Source organism: Chelonia mydas, chromosome 11 (assembly GCF_015237465.2).
Source record: "Chelonia mydas isolate rCheMyd1 chromosome 11, rCheMyd1.pri.v2, whole genome shotgun sequence".
Taxonomy (NCBI): domain Eukaryota; kingdom Metazoa; phylum Chordata; order Testudines; family Cheloniidae; genus Chelonia; species Chelonia mydas.
This window is the reverse complement of record NC_051251.2, coordinates 37,856,812-37,878,386: the sequence shown is the minus strand read 5'-3', so window position 1 is coordinate 37,878,386 and position 21,575 is coordinate 37,856,812. Positions and strand designations below refer to the sequence as shown.

The window sequence follows — 21,575 nt, the reverse complement described above, 5'->3', positions numbered from 1 at the left end:
AAGGGGGTCGTGGTGCAATGAAGTTTGAGAACCACTGGCTAGACTTTAGGTTCTGAGACTCAGTGCCATGGGGTTTTTTTAAATCACAGTGTAGACATATCCTAAAACGGCAGATCCCAATATTCCCAAACCTGGGGAATAGGGTGGGGTTGAAATCTGTGCCTAAATCAAAGTTCAAGGTGCTTGGATTCAGTCCTTTCTAGAAAGAAGTTCAAGCTGTGAATTCAAATCCAAGTTTACGGTTTGGATAGAGGACTTTGGTTCAGTCCCATCTCTAATTTTAAAAAATAAATGTAATATCTTTCTTCACCAGACGACACATTTAGGGCATTTAAGACATTTCTTTAACATATTTCTTAAACTGATTACTAGCTTTTGAGGTTTTGGGTTATTTTTCAAGTGAATTCGTATTGTTGAAATTGATATCCCTAAAGAACTAAAAAAAGGTCCAGCAGGGGCACAGTAGAGTAGCCTTTACCACACTGCCTTGCCACTGTGCCTCAGCCATGCTCTGAGAGACCACTTCTAGAATGAGAGGGCATATCACATTTCATAGCCACTGAGTTCTTGATCTTTCTGTGTAGATTGCCCGCAGAATCCAATTGATGCCAACGACGTGACTAAGGAAGGGCTTTTGGGGATCTGGTCCAGTCTACTAGACAGAAACCACCAACTGATTTACTTGCAGTCATTTACCAATCCTGGCTGGATTCAGAAGTGAAACTTGACCCATCCAGCCTCCCCTTACCAGCTCTTTTTATGCGCTACCAGTCCCGTGTAAGGTTGCCAAGCACTTCCCATTATAAGACCCTGTTTTCAATGGTTTATACATTTGTCAAACCTGAAAATTTTCCATGCTGGGTGTCTGCCTCAGGCTGAATATTTTTTTTGGAAAATTTCAGCTAAAATGGTTCCACCATTTCTGAGAACAAGGCTAGGGAGAAATACATTGTTTTACCCATATTAAAAAATGCTGGTGACTTTCTGTTTGAAAAGCTCTAGCTACCCCATGCTTTGGAGCAGGGACTTGAACTTCAGCAAGAGGCGGCCTTAGTGTCACGGATATTCCTTTTGCCATCTCTGTGAAAATCCAACCAAATTTGGCCAAGTTATAAGGCTTTTGAAAAATTGTACTTCACACATGCTCAGTAGAGACTTCTTAGATTCTGTACGCACTCAGCAATGTACAGCTCAGGGAGGAGCAGGACTTTCCCTGTAATTGCAACTCTGGCCTCCTGCAAACCATGCCAGGTCTGGGCACCGAATAGAGAGCAGGGGACCTTTGTCTCTCCTGCTCTTTTCTACTGTACTCTCAATAACTAGGGTGACCAGATGTCCCGTATTTATAGGGACAGTCCCGTTTTTTGGGACTTTTTCTTATATAGGCACCTATTACCCCCCACCCCTGTCGCATTTTTTCATAGTTGCTATATGGTCACCCTATTAATAACTCCCCCTCCCCCCGCTCCATTTGGTTCAGGCAACAAAAGAGGAGGAAGCTGCTGCATTCGAATGCAGAAGGAAGAAGAAGCGGACCTACGGGGGAGGTGGGGGAAGTAGATTGGGACAAGGAGCCTGGAGTTAGGGGGAGGGCTGGAGGCTGATTGGGTGATGAGGGAAAGTGGGACTGGGAGTTTAGATGGTAGGGGGACTGGGACTGGTTGAGCAAGGAGACTGGAAAATTAGGGAGGCACAGATTGGATGATGAGCCTAATAAGGGAGACTGGGACTAGGATCCAGTGGGGACAAAGAATGTGGGATAGGAGGGCATGACCAGAGGCAGGATGTGGGACAGAACACATCGGAGGAGGAGGCAGGAAGGGGAAACTGGGAATAGCTGGGCAAGGAGACTGGTACTGGGATGGGGAGTCTGGAGGGGTGAGACTAGGACTTGCTTGGCAAGAAGACTGTGACTGGGATGCAAAGCCAGAGATGTGGAGAATGGGACTGGCTAGATGAGGAAAATGGGACCAGGACAAAGAGCCAAGGATGGGGAAAAGAAAGGACTGGGACAGGGACAGGTTAGAGGGAATAGGGCAGAAGAAGTCATGCTTGGGGGAGAAGTGGAGGGGGGCAGGGGAAGGGGCAGAAAATTCTGTGCCCACTAGAGCACACTCCCCTCCAGAGCCTAGAATGAAACCCAAAATTACTGAGTCTCACCATTCTTCTTCTGCCAGCAAAATATCTGTAAAACCTAAAAGCAAAGTATCCCATCCTCCTCTAGTGCTGGTCCACACAGAGGAAAACAACATACTACTGCTATCAGTTACTCCGTTAGCTTAAGCAGCAGAGGTCTGTGTGCTGGATCTAAAGGTTCCAATCCGGCGTGAAGATCCATCTGGGTGTCAGTATGATGCCACATGATGGAATTTCTGTTTTTTTAGTTTGCTTTTTAAAAATCACACACAACAGAACTATTTTAAAAGAACATTATTAAGGTTCAAAGTCAAGCACTCAGAAGTTAGAAAATACCAAAATTAAGGTTGCCTGTGCAACTTTAATTCACCCTCCTTTCACGTATACATTAGAATTAGAGCTGGTTCCAAATTTTTCCAATGAAATGTTTTTCCATTGGAAAATGCCATTTCATCAAAATCAAAACTTTCCACAGGAAATGCTGATTTTGACATTTTAAAAATAAAATTGAAAAAACTGAAAAATAGCAAATTGACCTTAATGGAACAAAATATTTTGATTTTTTGTTTTGAAATTTTACTTAAAATGAATCAGGCTTGGCTAGTGGTGGTTGTTGTCTGTAGGACCCCTGCTTCATTTGTTGCAGAAGTTGGAAGTTGTGTAGGGAATGAGGCAAGGTATTGCATGAAGAGAAAGGACAGTCTGATGGTTAAGGCAGTAGAATGCTGCCCTGAGGTTGGGATTCCATCTCTTCCATGGACAGGGTGACCAGATAGCAAGTGTGAAAAATCGGGACAGTAATATGGGGGGTAATAGGCGCCTATATAAGACAAAGCTCCAAATATCAGGACTACCCCTATACAATTGGGACATCTGGTCACCCTAGCTGCATAGTTCCTGTGTGATGCTAGTCCAGTCACTTAAAACAAACTTTTCATAGGAGGTCACTAATTTGTGTTCTTCATTTTATGGGTACCTGACTTGAAACCCTTGGCCTGCTTTGCAGTAGTGCTGAGCTCTCACAGCTGCAACTGAAGTCAATGGGAGCTGGACTTTGAATATATAAAGTGCTATACAATACTAAGGACTCAGAAAAATCAGGTCCTAGGCATCTCATAAGGGGTCCAAAAATGAATGGATACTTTTGACCTTAATCTGTCTGTGCCTCAGTTCCCCATCTGTAAAATGGGGATAATACCCACTTGAGCTCAGAGAAACACTGTGAAGAGAAATTATTTGTTTGTGAAGCACTCAGCTATTATAGTGATGAGTGCCATAGAAAAGGAGAAAATTAATTAATAATTCTGTGTTCTGAGCTGGTTAGAAGACTGTGAAGTAAAAAGGCCTAAAACCACACACTGAGCAATGAGGAGAAAACAAAATATTTCATAGATGCTCATTAAGCGAGCACTGTCTATCCTATGCACTGTATGAGTCAGGCACTCTTTGGAAACAATAGTATGCGATCATGTAATTAAAGCCTGCATCATAATGAAAAAGCACAAAGGGGCTGAATTAAGGTTGCACAAGCAACCTTAATTCTGGCATTTGCTAAATTTTTAGTGCTTGATTGTGCAGTCTTCATAATGTTCTTCTAACAAAGATTTTGTGTGTGTAATATTTATATATATTTGTATAGAGATAATGGTACACAACTTTAGTATATTTTAGTGACTATAAAAATGGGACAGAGGCACAACCAGGACTTAGCAAGCTTACTCCATGCAGCTCTGCCAATGAATCTCATACTAGAGTCACAAACACAAGCGTTACAGCTGCACTGAGATTTCCTGTAGGAAAAATGTATTATACCAACTTGTGCTGTGACTTTGTAGTCAGAACCAATATTCTCTCTCCAGCTGTTAACGGAGACCATAACACTTTAGACTTGTGAATTAAAATCTGATCAGGTCACCGGATGATAACAACTCATTACTTTATCACCAGAATACAATACAGACTCAATTATTAGAAACTCCCTTTTATCTGAAACAGGCTTATGCTCCCTGACATCTATGAATCACATTGAAAAATCCCTAAATTGCTTGAAATCCCTATTACCCACCTATATTCAGTGTCTCCACATGATAATCAGATGATCAATGTTACAGAAACTACAGAATTAAACTCTGGAAACAAAAGCAGCTACACACAAGGCACTGTGCCCTTCCCTATTGGTGCCCTACTGCACTGGACTTTTCAAGTCAAGCTGAAAAAGCAGTGGAGGCTTCGGTCAAACCTACTTACCTTCAAGTTTTTGCTGAAGAGAGCTTTAATAGTCAAACATATTCTTATGATGTGCAGTCAACGAAATCACGTGGAAAATAATAAGTAGATCTAACAAATAAGAAGGTATGATTTAAATGGACATAAAGGACCTCCTTTACCCACTGCCATCTCTCATTTACTTTAGCTATTAAGAGTCTATTTTTAGACGCTTTTTAGCAGATTCAGATCTGAGCCTGTTTATTGCTCCTAGCTTCACTGAGCCATGTAGAAAGCAATAAAGTACCGAATCATGATTCTGACTTCTCTGTGCTCTGTTTCTGAGTAGAATTAGTGTTACATGATTTACAATGCCCATTTGCTCCTACAATTTCTCCTTCTATATTAGTGCTGCTGAATGGTCCATTTCAATTTGTACCACATGATATCAAACACATTTTCTCTAACAAAATCCTCTTAAAAAATAAAACTTCAGGATAATTCAGCAATAAATATTTTCCAGCTTCTTGGATGTACAAGACATGGAAATTGCAGATTCAGCAAATAAGCTGTCCCAAAGTAGCCTTTGTTATTTGGGGTTTTTTGTTTCATGCTGAGCCCAACAGCTTCTAGCTCTGAAGCAGCCTGAGAGGTGGACCGGTCATATAAATGAGATACTAATCCTGATTCACGTCCTCCATGTTGGTTGAAAATCTCTCTCTCCCAAGTAATTATATAGCATAATTAGGGTAATCATTATTCTCTCCAAAGGTTAGAGTGACTCTCCCTCATAAGGTAGACACGGTGCCAACAGTAAACACCAATTCTCCAAAAGACATTTGGGTTTAGTATGAAGAAAAAATATAATAACCCCATTCTCCTGCTTTTATATGTACTGCTGGTTTAGAAACATTAGTTAGCTTTAAATCTCACGTGACAGTCTGTGGTGCTTTAGCAGCCATCTTGATTCTAGTACTTAGATAAAAGAGCTCAAGTAAGTTATTATTCAGTAACTGTTGCCCCGTTAACAAAACTATTTTACAGCAAGTAGGTTTACAGCATCCTGGCACCTGTCAAGGTACAAGATGATCTCAGGAGACACTTTCCTGCAGCTACAAACAAGCAATAAAGCCTGTCTTATTCCAGCCATACCACAATTTGTTTCTCTGACGGCAGATCTGCCATTCTTGAAACTATTAGAAGAATGACTGCTGACATATAGAGCACAGTGGGACCATTTTATTAACCTTCTGTACACTTGTAGCGTATATATGGTAAAGAATGGGTCAAAGCAGGCCATTCTTTTCCACTGCCTGGGGACCATGCAACTCCATTTGCCCAGACTGAACTCCATTCACAGATGCAACTCTTCAGGGCTCTCTTTAGTATTTTCAAGAGTGAGATCATACAAAGGTGAAATTTATTTCCCAGAAACATCCATGTGAAGTGCTCTGTCCTTCAATAGGAGCCTCACAAAGGCTTGCAGAGTGGTACACTTTTGTACCAGAAAAGACAAACTCCCTTCAGGTCCTTTTCACCTATGCAGCCATGACCCTTTGTGACAGGGCAGAGTGGCCCTGCACTGGTACTGCAGGGGTTAACCCTTCCTTCCTGGCAGAGGAAGCCCCGCCCCGGAAGCCCTGCTGGGCTTGCTCCAACTGGAGACTAGGTATAAAAGCCTGCAAAGCTGCTCAGGCTGGGCTTACCATCAGAGGAGAAGGAGGCACACTACCAGCTCCTGAGGAGGGTCAACCAATGCCCCAGGAGCTGGCCAAGCTAGGATGCACCCAGCGTCCCAGACAGAGGCCTTGACAGGAGGGGATGGACTGGAGGACCAGGGCCCCTCCTGGAGTGGAGAACATGATGTTGAGGGTAGGAAGTGACCCAGGGGAACTTTAGAGACAAGCAGTGTTAAAGCTGCACCGATGCTTGGCATATTGCGGGTGGATCCCTGCTGAGTTAAGTGTGAGGGGTAACCCTCCCAATAGGCGAGCCCTGGGTTGGGATCTAGTGGAGAAGGTGGGTCTGAATCCTCCTACCACTCTGGCCATTGGGATACACTTCCCTGCCTGAGAGGGGGAAGGCTGTGGGCTCTGGCCATTGGGCCACCCTGCCCTGGTATGCAGGGTGTGATGCATGGACTCTGGCCATTAGGGCCTGCTACCCTGACCAAGGGGTGAGCATGGGCAAACTGGCCATTGGGCCACATAGGGATGCCCTTAAAGGGATGGGTGTGGGAACTTAGGAGTGGTGAGGCCCTGACACTCCATCCACCCCTGTCATGAAGGGGTGGTGCTGGACCTGTCACACCCTTGCATATATTAACTACTTTTGCTTAAACCAAACTTATCCTGGTTGCTTTCAATAAAGTATTCTCTCCATTTGGCTAGTATTCCAGGACTGCTGGCATATCTTGACTTTGTGGAATGTGGGCTTTCTACAGTTGCTTAGGCTAAAGACAGGTTTCTTTCTAGTTAGGAAATGTTAGTTCATGTAAATATTCTATATACAAAAGGGTCTCACAATAATAAATTAAACTACAGCAGCTTTCTTAGCTCTAGCAACCAGCTGAGGAGAGTCTTGGAGACATTATGATTCCTTAATATGTGCTTTGAAAAACTGTCACTTTCCGGAGGAAATTTTCCCCATTTGTTGGAGAGTCCAAGACTTTCCTCCTCTTCTTTCTGCCTGTCGGGGAACATTTTAAAAGTTTCCTAATTTGAAATACATCTGGTCTTTGAAGTCATTTAATAGTATACGTAAAGTACAACATACTGTACAATCTTTTCAGTAAATGCAATTGCTAGGGGAAATAACCAAGAATATATTGAACTGTGTCTTAATTTAGTGTTCTAAACTGAAACCCCACTGAGATTGACAGCTGTGAACTCACCCTTCAATTAATATAACTGAAAGCATAAGTCCCTAGCTAAGACAAAAGGTGTGTGAATCTGCCAATGAGCTTGGGGTTGAGTACTGGATTTTTTTGGGGGGGAGGATAAAGAAAGGATCACACAAACTGAGACAGACAAGAACAGGGAGAGGCAAGAAAAGCAAGTAGGAACTTGTAAGCGAAGTATGACCCTGGAAAAAGTTTGAGAGGGATCTGTTGGCTAAAGAGACTTGGGGGCTGTAAACTAAGTCACTATTCCTTTTGTTCTTTGTTTCTTCTCTATTCAGAGACAAAGGACTTCCTATATTCCTTGTAAATAAACAAGACTGCATCAAAGAAAATACCAGGCTCCACCAATTTATACTTCCATCTGGAACGATCCCAGGGCCCTGAATTTTGACTAGCTGCTTGAGTTGAAAAGAGGAAACAATACATGTGTGAAAACAGTATGTTTGGGGGTAAGTAGGTTAAAACTTTATGTTCAAAAAAATCACACCCCTGTTTCTAATCAAATGTTTTCATACTCAGCAGAAAGTAAACTAAGTTCAAAAACTTTTTTTATTTCATTAACTTTTGATTTATAAAGACAGACAAAAATGGAGCCTACCCTAAGTTTTATGCACCCTTGACAGTAACTTAAAAACACAATCAAAGTTCAACTGTAGCTAAGAAAATGTTCGTGATTTCTTTACACCTACCTATCAAAGCAAACATTATGTAATAACTGAGCTCGATGTTGCTAAGCAGATGTTTGCAAAGAGAGAGCACCCATCAAAGCAATGATTTCTGTAACATTACTAACAAATCTATGTACAGACTTTCTGGTACACCTTGTTTTAGTAAATGCAGCCCTAACATTAATTTTACATGTCATAATTGTCACTAGCATTAGTCCGGCTACAAAGATTAGCTAGTGTGACACAGTCAGACCGGACAGCTGCAAGAGTACTGGAAGGCAGGTATATCAGCAATAGAATGGTAAGCAACCTCTTCAGTTCATAGGGAAAAGGACATCTCAGACCAGCAAGGGATACTGAGCCCAATTAAGGGATGCCTGTGACCTCTTAAAATCCCTCTTTTGGCTGGACAGAGGCAAGAGACAAGCTGCAACAAGGCAAGTGATGACAAAGAGAAGTCTTCTGGGCGAAAGGCCACTTGCCTTCTTATAGGGGAAGCAATTGAGCTAACTGCCTGTTGGGGAAGGACTGGCACCCAGAGGTAAGCGTAAAAAGGCAACACTCCAGAGTGTTTCCTTTTTGTGTTTGTCTGGTTTGGGTGATGAGTGCTCCTTGGGCCATCCATGAGGCCCACCTTGTAAAACAGAGAAAAATAAAACCCAAGTGAGGAATAGAAACTCTCTGGAGTAGGACTGATTTACTCCAGTCCCCTTCGTTCCTTCCTTCCCACCCATCGACTGCCAAAGAGGAAATGCTGACCCTGTGAGGGGAAACAGGTGCCTTGCCACACTAGTAATTTACTAAATGTACAGTTTTTACTTACGAATTAGAGCTGACAGCTGCCTTATTAGGCTGTAAATAATACTTTCAAAATGGAACATAAGAAAAGATAAGCCCCTTTTTTTGGGAGAGGAGGGGAGAATCCTCCAGGAAGCCCTCCCTATTTTCCTTCCTTTCTTTCTTTTTTACTCCCCCAAACATGCCTTATTGGATCCACCCAACCTTCTAGCTAAAGTTTCCTCTGATATATAGCTCTTGGGGTTTGTCAGAGAAGGTTGAGCAAAAGAAATATGAACTTAGCAAAAAATCTTTATCTATACACTTGTAGACGTACTGATTTTAAATATATATGCAACTTATTTTTTGAATCAGACAATCCACAGGGTAAGCACTTTAGCATCCTTCTGGAGGAATAGTACTATTACAGCATTCATTACTTCCTTATCAGAAGCTATACCAGTGGTTCTCAAACTTTTGTACTACTGATCCCCTTCACATAGCAAGCCTCTGTGTGCAACCCCCCCTTTTTAAATTACAAACACTTCTTTACATATTTAACACCATTATAAATGCTGGAGGCAAAGTGGGGTTTGGGGCAGAGGCTGACGGCTCATGACCCCCCCATGTAATCTCATGACCCCCTGAGGGGTCCCAACCCCCAGTTTGAGAACCCCTGAGTGATTCCTAAAAATCATAAACATTCAACAGACAGTACTAGCCAGAAAACCGAAGGGCTTATTAACCTGAGCGGCCCTGATCCTGCAAACACTTACTTATGCAGGCGCTTAACTTTATTGCTGTTGAGTATTTCTATTGAAATCCATGGAACTACTCACAGTAATAGTTAAGCACCCCCATAAGCATTTGAGGGATGGGGGCTAAATGGTTATATTTTTCTTGTAAAGAAGTTTTAGCAGCTGCAAATTGATGATCTAACATATGCATTTAAGACATTGAGTGTGTAAGCCTATGCTGAAGTTTCTATAAGCAACCAAAATAGTATTTGTCAAGAAATGGATGGATTCAGAGAATGCCTTATAGGTGCTTGTTAGGCTAACTCTTCTAGGGGCTGAAGTAGCAGTTGCTCAGTGCCTGCCTGTATAGGGGTTTTGGGCCACTGGATCCCAGTCTCAGTCTGGTGGCCTCTCCCATGCCCACTCCTGCACATACCAATGCATTCAGTACCAGTGTGTGGACCTTTGCATGATACAGAAGGTACATGGAGGCCCTCAACTGTGTGGGTGCTTCACTAGTACCCCACCTTCTGCAGCCTATGGGGGACAAAGTGTTAGAGTGCATTCTCCCAAGACAAACTCCTTGCTCTAATCACCGTTAAGAATTTAGTATTAAATGAACAATTTTTTATTTGTAGTTCCTGTTACTCTGATTTTCAGGAAAACTGGAGAATGAAGGAATACATCCACTGGGTAGATAGAATGTTTAGATTTTTACTGAGAGCTGTCTGAATTGTACATCAAGTAGAACCTGCACATTTTATTGACTATTACTGTAATTCATTCTCTTCTAATCAGACACTGTAAGATCAATGAGGTGACTGGTCTGCTTGGTCTATTGTTTATCTAAGTCCCAAGAGGGGAAAAAAATGAAGAGGAAATCTGATTTAAAATGTCCATCATTAACATAGATGCAGATCAGCACTATGGAAATGGTTCCTGAGATCACAGTGATGCTCAGAATAACAAGTTTGTGGGTCTGGATAATACCTCCAGTAGTTCTAGAGGTATCCTACACACATGCACACACCACTTTCATATTCTTTATTATTTCAGAATGAATATATCAATAAAAGTTACTGAAACATGAGGAAAAAATGGTTTGCATCTTAACCACAATAGTTATTCTCTATCTGGACCTTATTTAAAATTATACATATGGAAAATCCTCATGTACAAATGGCATTATGGAAACTCTTGAACAACAAAGGTGTTCAGTTTACAAGTAAAACAATTGTTTTTCTTACTGCCTGCACTAGCAGGCCTAAGTTCTGAGAGTCACTGAAATAATACAATAAGTAAACCGTTTCTTGTCTTATAGATTCCAAAGACAAAAGGTGATCATCTAGTCTGACCTGCTATACAACACAAGAACTTTCCCAAAATTCCTAGAGCATAATTACTGTTAAAATTGTATACCTTAGTTCCAGTCTGAATTTCTCTAGTTTCATCATCCAGCTATGGTAGTGCTATACCTTTCTCTGCTAGATTGAAAAGCCAATTATTAAACATGTTCCCCATGTAGGTACTTATAGACTGTAATGAAGTCACTCCTTAACCTTCTCTTTTTTTATGCTAAATAGACTGGAGCTCAATTGCTATAAGGTGTGGTTTCTAATCCTTGACTCATTCTCATAGCTCTTCTCTGAACCCTCTCCAATTTATCAACATCCTTTTTGAATTGTGGACACTAGAACTGGATACAGTATTGCAGCAGCGGTTGCACCAGTACCAAATACGGAGGCAAAATAACCTCTTACCTCCTTCTCAAGGTTCCCCTGTTTATACCTCCCAGGATTGCACTATACACACAGTTTTACCTGCACACAAACCTTAAAGCAATTTGGAAAAAAAATTAATTTTCAAGGAGAAAGTTATTTCTGGTTGTAATTGCAAAAATCATTGGACAGGTAGGTAGACATCACAGTTATGGACTCTGTATTCAAACCTATATAGCCATTAAACAGACACCATGTTTCTTCAGTTGAGAAGAAATTGAGGCCATGCAATTAGTTTAACCATTTAAAATTTTATTTCAGACGTAAAAACTTCTCAGACATTTACAGGTCACTTACTCAGTTCTGCCACTTTGAGTGAAATTAAATGAAAAAAAGATACAGAAATGGTTGCTTAATGTAAAGTAAAATATGACTTTTGTAGTACGTATCCAAAATAAAATTAATTTAAGATTTTCAAAGTAGGTGTTTGTACAGAGCTTAGTACAATGGGGTCTTGGCCATGCCTGGGCCTCCTAGGAATTGTGAAAATACAAATAATTGTAAGATAAGAATCAAACATGTTAACCTCCTGCCCAAAGTACAGTAGAACACAAGGCACAATGTTAGAAAGAAAGAGAACCATTTCTGTACCTGTTCCAGGACAATCGTGTTCATTCTATATTAGCTGCTGTGATTAAATAAATAATCATTTGCTGTTATTGTGTGGTACAGGTAGACTGTTTAATGTCTAAAAGAGTCAACTGAGTAAGCAGTAAGCATCCTGTTTTAAGTCCTGTTTTAAAGGACTTTTTTCTTTTCTGAGTCTTGCACGTAGATCCAGCTCTTCCTCTGGGACAATGAGGGACCAGCAGAATATATGCTTGTTATTGGTATGTCAACAACACATTCAGGTAGCCTCTTCGCTGCATACAGATCCTGAAAAACTGGAGGTGTTATGTTGGCAAACTGCTGGACAATGCAGGGAAAAGAAAAATAAACAGTACTACAACTAAATTTTAGAAAGAGAAACTAAACAAGCCTGGGAAGAACTATGCTATGGCAGAGGACTATTTTTGTAATTTTTGGGGGGGGACCTCTGCTTATCCTGTTGCATACAAAATGGAGGAAAAGAGGAAAAAATGCACTTTTTCTCCTAAACTCAGTGCCAGTTACATGAAAGGAAAAACATTCATTCAAGGGCACTGAAGGAGAACCAATTATGGAGTGCTCCCTCTATGATTAAAGAGGCAGGACTGCATGAGCCAGCGCCCCAGACTACTACATATCTTTGGCTTTATCTATTCTTTTGGGACAGCCAGGTCACTCTAACCAGGCTGCAGTGGCTACACAAGGTTCACTGGGATAGCTCAGTGGTTTGAACATTGGCCTGCTAAACCCAGGGTTACAAGTTCAATCCGTGAGGGAGCCATTTAGGGCTCTGGGGCAAAAATTGGGGACTGGCCCTGCTTTGAGCAGGGGGTTGCACTAGATGACCTCCTGAGGGCCCCTCTAACCCTGGTATTCTAGGATTCTGTCCTAAACTCCCAGGCAGCGTCCTCACTGCCGCTGGATTTGTGCTGATGAACTGGCCCAGAAGCCTCCCTTAGCAGCCTTTGGAGGGGGCGTTTGCTAACAGGGCGGGTTGGCAGGCGCCATCTGAAAGCAAATCTACTGGCCTCACGCAACCTCAGCAAGGCACCCAGCGCCATTCAGCGCCTGCCGCGGGCAGCCAGCCCCGCTTGCCTCGGGCCACTTCCCGGCTAGCAGCACACCAAGGGGGCAGCCTGGCTGACGGCGGGCTGGAGCAGCCAGCGCTCCCCCGTGCAGGGGCTGTGCACAAACTGAGCTGCAGGGGCCCAGCGACCCGCTGATGACACAGGGACGCTAGAAACACGGGCTGGCCACGACCCCACCCTCGGGCGGCGGCTGCCGCAGAGCCCGAACGCCGCATCGCAGCCAGCAGCGCCCCTCCCCTCAGCCGGCTCTTTTTTACGGTCGTTCGGCGGGCGGGGGAATGGTGGGCGGGCAGGCTGCAGGAGCGCGGTCCGCGGCCCCGCCCCGATTGCCGTCGCTCCCCCCCCACACTTACCGTTTGACAACGGACCACATTTCCCATCATGCTCCGCGCCGCTCCACCAATAGCGAGGGAGCTTCTTTGCCGGCTGCGGCAGGAACGGACCAGTCGTTGCGTGCCCTGTTGCTGGGCGCCGGGGGGGCCAATCAGAGAGCGGCCTTGGTGGTGGCGGCGGGAGGGCGGTTACGATTCAAACGCTGGCGGTGAGTGTTGGGGATCTGCGTGGGGTGCTCCCCGGGCGGTCAAGCCGCGCCCCGCCCGCGGGGCTGAGGAGAAGGGGGCGCAGGGCCCGGGGCAGAGGTACGCTAGGAGACAGCCCGGGTGCTGCTTTCACTGAGTTAGCGTCCTGGCCTCGAAAGCGTGACCCGCCTTGAACGTAGCTTGACGGGGTACAGTAAACACGGGCGCATCCTGGAGCCTTCCATAGTCCGCCGTCTCCCACCGCGCGGGGGTAGGAGAATCGGCTAGAAATCCCCTCCCCTTCTCAAGCTCGGTGGCTCGTGCTACTGCTTGTTTGCTAGGTAACCAGGCTTAAAGGCCCAGCTCCTCAAAGGCGTCTAGGCACCTAACTCCCATTGACGTCGATGGAAGTTAGGCACCCAAATGCTTCTGAGGAGCTGGCCCAAAGTAACTGCCAGCTGCGTGGCACCGGCATTTATGACTGCTGCCGTTGGACCTACAGCATGTTACAGCTGGACAGTATTACATCTGTATGAACTGTCTATATGAACGCTAAAGGCTGTATATAAATCAGGAAAATTGGCTTTTGCGAGAACCCAAATAAGGGAATAGTAGAGCACCCTTATGGTGCAAAGCATCAGCCATGAAATGTGTTTTTAGGCTGAAAAATTAAAGGTGGCATTATGGGGTTTCACATTAACCTGAAAAGTCAGTCTGGAATCTGAAAGTCAAGCAGGGCTCTCTCTGGCTTCTGCATTGCCAACAATAGAGATTCTGCAACCTGATTTAGGTCACCCTTCTGTTAATAGTGTGATACAGCTCCAGGAGAGTAAGCTATGTTGTCTTTTCAGTGCAGTCCAGGTAGGAATAAAACGTTAATTCAGCAAAGGCTTCTGCACTGTGCTGACTTCCAGTGAAGTCACTGGGACAACACAGTGCACAGCTTTAAATACCTAAGCTTGCAAGATCAAGGCATTAGCAAAATAAACAGAAATGAAAATGAATACATACAAGAAATGTCTGCTGAGGAGGTGTAGCCACCAATCCTTTATAGTAATTCTCAGAACAGAACTGCCCGCAGACTGAACAGTCTTGCCTTTTTTTTTTTTCTTCCTTCTCATTGTTCTTTCAGGCTACACAAAATCTGTTTAATTATGTGTACAGCATTATTAGTATAATGCATGCATTAATATTTACAGTAATGCATAATTATATCTGTGCAATATATTTTGGTACACTGTCATGTTTAATAGATGTTTCAAATGTAAATAACTCTCTTTTTAAGGGAAAATTACTCAGTCCATAATAAGGACTTACTCCTGGATGCGCCTGGGGAGAAGGTGACTATAAGGTAACAGCAACTTGAAGCCATGTGAAAAATTGTCTCAAATGTTTATTTTAGGATTACAGTACCCTACCCCGATAAAAAAACTTGTAGGAATTCTCCCTACTCCCATGATCGTTACCAGTTCAATATGTAGCAGCCATTTCAAAACATTCTCTACTTTTAGACCATAGTTAAATCTTCCTACTGGATAGTATTTAATAATCTGATTCTTATTCTGGAAGGGGAAAATTTTTTGCTTTTTTCCACAGACAACTTTTCTCCCCTGTCTAAAATATGTTTAGTTCAGTTCAAAATGAGCTAGCAGGTGTAGTTTCCCCTCTTTACTTGAGTGGAATACAGTATTTGGAGGTTGGGGGAAAAACTACATGCACAGTAATATGTCGTCACATTTCAGTATATCTTCTATTCTTCTGCTCAATATGTGTATGATAAAACATCAGAACAGGAAGTAAACATGATGTTGCATTCTTGGTTTTGAGATAGACAGTTTTAGAGCTATTTATATTTATAATCATGTTCTGAATAGAGTAAACTGATCTAGACAGCACATCACTTGTAATATGGCGAATATAAGTAGTAGTAAGTTCTGTTGTATGCTGTAACATAACTGTTTAAAAGTAACTGATAGAGCTTTCAAAAACATACAAGAAGAACAGCACTTAAAGTTTCAACAGCAATCAGTATTGGGGAGAATAAATCTCTTTATTAATCTATAACAGCTCAGATTGTCTTGTCTGATCGTGTTGTGCTTTTATGTTTGCTATAGCACTATGTCCCAGATAAAAACAGAAGATGAACTGATCCTTTTTGAAAAAGAGATCAAAGAATTTTGGACGAAATTCAAAAGCATTTGTGGTAGTGAACACATCAACCAGACTTTGGGACTAAGAGAATCATGCAAGGAGTCCATAAAAGCACTTTCAGGTACAATAGTCATGAGTTTACATAGCTAATTTTATTTTTAACTCTGTCTTCAGTTGATTAAAATAAATGTCTTTATTACAGAGAAGTGGTCCAAGAAGTTAAAAGAAGGGGATCTAATGATTGACAAAATTCTGGAGTACAGAAATGGTATGGTATTGGCTCATATTTATAACTTCTAAAATGAACTAAATGTGTTCTGTCAGAACAAAACACTTCAGCTTAAAATGGTTCAGTTAAAAGTGAACTGCAAAGCCAAAATGAAGATGGTATTAGACCAGGATTTCTGGTCAAAATGCTTTCGTTAACAGAATAGGTGATGTTCTTCAAACCCAGAAATGCCAAAATCTAGTTAAAAGATCTGTCTTGTATAGCACTGAGTGATTCTGCCACTTAATAAGAAACGAATAAAGAAGAGTCTTGCAAAGCTCAAGAAAACATACCAGTTGTGGTACAAAGTCAGTTTACTGTGATAAGAAAACAAAACAAATTACTTATCTGACAAAGTTTACTTGTGCAGTAGAGTACAGTTTTGCAAGGCTAATAACTTATTTCTGGGCTAACTGCCTCTCACATCCTGATTAGTGGGCAAAGTCACCTTGTAAATCTAGGATTAATTCACTCATTTTAGCTTTGCAAGTCACTGTAAAAAGTTAGGGATAAAAAAATCACAGTGTAACTAGCAGTAGGTAGTCTACTGTTACAGATAGATCTCTTGACACAAAATGAGTAATGATAGGACCACTGCACACTTTTAAAGTGACAACATGCCAAGTTGCACTTTTGAACAGCGAGGAGATGCCAGAGGGCCTGCATTTAGAAGTTATTCTGTGCTTTCCTTCTAAGCACGTAAACCATTCAGAATCATTTTTGTTTGTACGTGATGCTCACAGTAGAAGGACTGCCTCTTACACACAAGAATGCGGACTTCTCTGTCTCGGTGAAATAACTTATGCACATGTGTTTTTGTAGCACTTTGAGCATAACTTTACTCACATGAGTAATCTTAGATTTTTGAGGGAACCATTTATGCATAGAGCTATGCACATGTACAAAAGTATGTGCAGAATCAGGGACTTATTTAACCAAGGCTAGCCGTAAATATTCACGTTTTTTCTTTTCCTCACAGAGATCCTCCAGCAGAACATATCCATTGAAGAAAAGCAAAAAGACTTAACTGAAATGAATTCCAAAATAAAGCATGAAGAAGAACAAAAGAGAGACTTTATTGATCGCATCCAAGAGCTCAAGGAAGAGTTGACAAGAAAAAAGGAAAGTAAGTTGTAAAATTGAACGAACATGAAAACACTTCAAGACTTTTAGAATGTGAAGTCTTCTAAAGAGTATACTGGTGGCTTTGCAATAGGTGTTTCCAGTGCTGTAGCTGTGCAAATCTTTGTAGTTAGCATGTCGATATTGTAATGCTTGTACAGTATAGACAATAGTGGCTTAGGATGTAGAGATAATGTGGTGCTTAGTTTGAATAGTTGTATATAAATCAGAGGTGGGGAAACTATGGCCCACAGGCCACATCCGGCCCCCAGGACCGTCCTGCCCAGCCCTTGAGCTCCTGGCCGGGGTGGCTAGCCCCCGGCTCCGCCTCTCCCCTGCTGTCCCTGCTCTGCTGCAACCTTTCACTGTGCCGCTAGCACTCTGGGCGGCGGGGCTGTGAGCTCCTGCCGGGCAGCGCAGCTGTGAGAGCCGCCGGCCTGCCTTGGTGCTCTAGACTGCGCAGCGGCATGGCTGGCTGTCCTGGTGCTCTGAGCGGCATGGTAAGGGGGCGGGGGGGTTGGATAAGGGGCAGGAGGTCCCAGGGGGCAGTCAGGGGACGGGGGCGGTTGGATAGGCGTGGGAATCCTGGGCGCCTGTCAGGGTGTGGATAGGGGTCGGGGCAGATAGGGGACAGGGAGAAGGGGGGGTTGGATAGGGGCGGTCAGGGGACAAGGAGCAGGGAGGGTTGGATGGGTCGGGTGTTCTGAGGGGGGCAGTTGGAGGGAGGGGATGGGGACCAGGCTGTTTAGGGAGGCACAGCCTTCCTTACCTGGCCCTCCACACAGTTTCGGAACCCCAATGTGGCCCTCAGGCCAAAAAGTTTGCCCACCCCTGATATAAATGGTCACTTATCAGTGGAGCACTGAATAAAAAACCTAAAATCCTGTAACTCCTCATTCTAACAAGCTATATTTTCATAACTGGCAACTACATGAATAATGCTTTGAATGGCAAAATATACGTTAAAGCATTTATTTGATTCTTAAAATAGCATTCATAATATTAACCAAATAACCAAATGCTAGAGTGTGTAAATAATTAGTGCTACTCAGATTTAAATGAATAGAAATGGGGTAGTTGTCATGAGTAGGGAGATTTAACAAAGGAAGGACACTTGCTTTTAATAGACTTATTTTGAAGGATTTTCCAGTGTTCTAAAATTTGTTTGAAAATGCTTTACTCTTGCTTTGACACTTTTTAGTTATATCTGCTAAAAACAAGGCCACCAAAGAGCGGCTGGAAAGACTGAGTAAGTCTAAAGAACTGTTTGAAGAGCGGCTGGGGCTAGAAATACGCAGAATTTATGGTAAGTTTCCAGGTGCACGTGTGTTCAATTATTTACCCTAGTCATACCCCTGATAAGTTGGCAAAATACCATCACCCTCACACACGAGACAAATGGGGTAGATTTTTTTTTTTTAAATTGTGCTTGCACATGGGAAAAAAAAGTACTGTAGTATTTGCATGGTTATGAGTGTGACTTATCTTCACTTGCGCTAATAGTCCATCTGAGCAGTGTGTTGCTGATTTGTTTGCTGCAAAGCAATAGAAATCCTTTCTTGCTGTTCTGTATGGCTATAAAGCAATAAAAATGTCTGCTACTGCCATAGGAACGCTTCTGACTTGACAGAGGTGAAATAAGACATAGCTATAAAAGTTTCGGATAAACTAATCTCAATTTATAATGACTAAAATCTTTAAAGTTTGGTACACAAAGATTTTGGACTGTATAAATGCGTCTTTTAATGTAATAAAAAATCCAACATTAATTTTGTTTTGGGCACTCATTGGACCTATACTCAACTGTCAAGTAGTTTAAAGGGATACTCAAATAATTTAAGCCCAAAAGTTGGGTTTCCCTTTTTACAAAAAGAGGAGAAGTCTAGGTTTATTGTACTTTTTATTGTTAGCGCAAGAATATCTTTTACTAACTGAAATTTAACTAAAAAGAAAAGGAGTACTTGTGGCACCTTAGAGACTAACAAATTTGTGGATGCCACTGAGCGTCCTATGCGAAGTTCGTGATTTTATTCAATTCTATTTCTGCCTTTGCTTTAGATGAACAGTTGCAGTTTATATTTCGATGTATTGACCACAAAGATCCTGACAAGCCATACACGTTTACTCTCTCTATAAATGAACAGGGAGACTATGAAGGTATGTGTAGATATTAAAAGAGACTGTATTTTATTTAAAGTGGTTTTTGAACCAATCTCACGTGAGAAGTGCACGTGCACACACACAGAGGGGCAGCAAGTTCCATACCGAACAGTTCAGTCTTTACATGGCTACAGATGAAGCTCTGTCCCAACAAGCACTGTAACTGAAGCCGTCCCTTGGCAGTCTCCTCCCAGCCACTGCGGTGCCTTTCTGAAACAGACCACACTTCAAGCTCTTTATCAGCCCTTACGCTAGGAACTGGCGGGGGCAAGAGTAGTTGGGAACTGGCAGCAGAGGGTAGCAAGGTTCAAAAAGTGGGCTAGCCAGGGCTAATAAGAACTGTTTCCAATTTAGAATCTGGACCTGGCCCTACTTTCGAGGTGCTAGAAACCCTTCCACCAATGCCCACAAAACCTTCTCCAAAACCTTAGAAAACTGGCCAGTCTAAGAGTTAGAACTGGTTTATTAGAAAATAGAAAGCCAAGTTCTGTCCTCTAACTTCTATGCAAACCCACCGCCATCAATGAATTTGGCCCAGGGTACCCATCTGGAAAACATCACTTTAAACAAATGGGATTTCAGAAGAAAAAGTAGGATGTGCTCATGTAATTAAATCGCCACGCAGATGCACAAGAGGGCTCAATTAAGGTTGCACAAGCAACCTTAATTCTGGCATTTCCTAACTTTTGAATGCTTTACTTTGTAACTTTTAAACATTCTTTTAACGATAAGATAAATACACGACTGTTTCCCTCTCCCACCTTTGTGTGTATAAAGTGCTGGCCTTGAGATATTAAGCAAAGAAATGGCTAGGGGGAAAAGCGGAGAAAAGAGAATTAAGTGAAGCATGAAGGAAGGAGATGCAAAAGATAGGGAAGGCGTGTGAATGACCATCTCAGTTTTTTTCACCTTAGAATTTTTTGAGGATGCCAACACTCCCAATCTGTACTTTTGGGAGCCCATTAACCAACAACACAACTTTATTTCCTACTGCTAAGAAATCAAAATTTGTGCATTAAATGGGAGAGACACTAAAAATAGGGAACTCACTCATGCCTCTCTGAACGTTTCCATGTACCACTCAAATTCAGACCGCATTAATGATCCTTTCCTTCCACCATAACCCACACGCACTAAGGAAATACACCTTTTAGGAGCTGCTGTTCAACTTATTGCTCTCTTACTACAGGAATTTCTTGAACCTAATTTTCACAATAGAAACCCTATTATTCCTCTGAAATTAATGCATCAGAGAGCAATGATGAGGGACATCTATTTTTACTATTTCAGGGAGAAACTATACTCTAATCCCCAGGGTCTCTTAATCTTTCTCTCTTCCCCCACCACTCGATTTGTCTGAAAACTGATGGAGCTCAGCAGTAACCAGTGGTCAGAACATGCTGCAGCTTTTGAGTCAGGGTAGGCAGTGTTGTGACAATAACTTGAGTAGCAGTAACAGCAATGCCACAAGGGGAAGGTCTGGGCATGACAGAATAATATTATATGCTCTCAGACAAGGTGCTGTTTTCTTCTTGGCTGAAAGTCAGCCCATGGATTTTTAGGCTTAAAATAGACAAATGGAGCACATGCAAAGCTACAGAAAATGGTTAGATTACTATGACACTAAAAGCAGTGAAAGGGAAGAGACCCTTAATATTATGAATGAAAATGCATCTCAGCTGGCATATAGCTGTTACCTGACTCATTAAATGAAAAATTCAAGTCACACATTGTGAAATAATTGACTCAATTTTATTTTTGGGGAAGGAATACTTGACTAGGAAGTATCACAGCATGCTTCACTGGTCTTGGAAATAAAAATTGTTTTCTAATTGTTTCCTTCTAGTGACAAGCAGCTCTCCTCCTCTGGACTGTATAGCAGAACTCCAGCTAAAAGTGAGAGAAACCAACAACTTTGCTGCATTTGTTGCCAACATCAGAAAAGCTTTTACAGCTTTGTCTTATAAGTAATCTGCAACTATATGTAAAACTGGCTTCATACCTCTCTTCCTGTCTCTATGTGCATTCCCTGCTCTTCCTTTTTGTATTAACATAACAGTGGAGTGAAAGGAAATATTAAATGTATGTTTTTAATATTCCATTTTCTAAATAAAGAAAAATGGTGAAATGTTTTAGTCCATCTTTATCAGCCAGATGTATTTTTGGTAACTCATTTAAACAATTGAAGCAAATATTTCTTCAGTCCACTGTTTCCGCACATGTAACTGTGGACTGGCTGTCAATCTCGTCACTAAACTTGTAACTCAAAAGAAAGCCAGCACATCTTCAAGGAAATAAGACCAAAGCAATCCAATAGGCCAGTGGTTCTCAAAGCCGGTCCGCTGCTTGTTCAGGGAAAGCCCCTGGTGCACTGGACCGGTTTCCTTACCTGCTGCATCCGCAGGTTCAGCTGATCGCGGCTCCCACTGGCCGCAGTTCGCTGCTCCAGGCCAATGGGGGATGCAGGAAGGGCGGCC

At 42.3% G+C, this 21,575-nt stretch overlaps 1 protein-coding gene across 5 annotated transcripts; it reads left to right on the top strand.

Moving 5' to 3' along the window:
* Window positions 1–6,074: 6,074 nt before the first annotated feature.
* On the top strand, window positions 6,075–21,226 carry SPC25 (SPC25 component of NDC80 kinetochore complex). Of its 5 annotated transcripts, none has more exons than XM_043525525.1 (8): window positions 6,075–6,213; window positions 14,683–14,748; window positions 15,512–15,669; window positions 15,751–15,816; window positions 16,796–16,942; window positions 18,140–18,244; window positions 18,997–19,095; window positions 20,945–21,226. In XM_043525525.1, exons 3-8 carry the CDS (start codon window positions 15,516–15,518, stop codon window positions 21,067–21,069), a joined length of 696 nt encoding a protein of 231 aa, XP_043381460.1. In that variant the 5' UTR covers window positions 6,075–6,213; window positions 14,683–14,748; window positions 15,512–15,515; the 3' UTR covers window positions 21,070–21,226. The 5 variants fall into 5 exon arrangements, with proteins under 5 accessions (XP_043381460.1, XP_037768261.2, XP_043381459.1 ...); XM_037912333.2 differs by lacking the exon at window positions 6,075–6,213 and adding an exon at window positions 12,816–13,420; XM_037912334.2 differs by lacking the exon at window positions 6,075–6,213 and adding an exon at window positions 13,246–13,517.
* The last annotated feature ends 349 nt before the right edge of the window (window positions 21,227–21,575 follow it).

What these genes read in the sequence shown, in the direction of transcription:
- SPC25 (XM_037912333.2), top strand. Translation starts at nt 13,158, where the DNA reads ATGGTGGGCGGGCAGGCTGCAGGAGCGCGGTCCGCGGCCCCGCCCCGA. An exon ending in GTTGACAAGAAAAAAGGAAA is followed by an intron (nt 16,943 to 18,139) that starts GTAAGTTGTAAA and finishes GACACTTTTTAG; the next exon opens with TTATATCTGCTAAAAACAAG. An exon ending in TGAACAGGGAGACTATGAAG is followed by an intron (nt 19,096 to 20,944) that starts GTATGTGTAGAT and finishes GTTTCCTTCTAG; the next exon opens with TGACAAGCAGCTCTCCTCCT.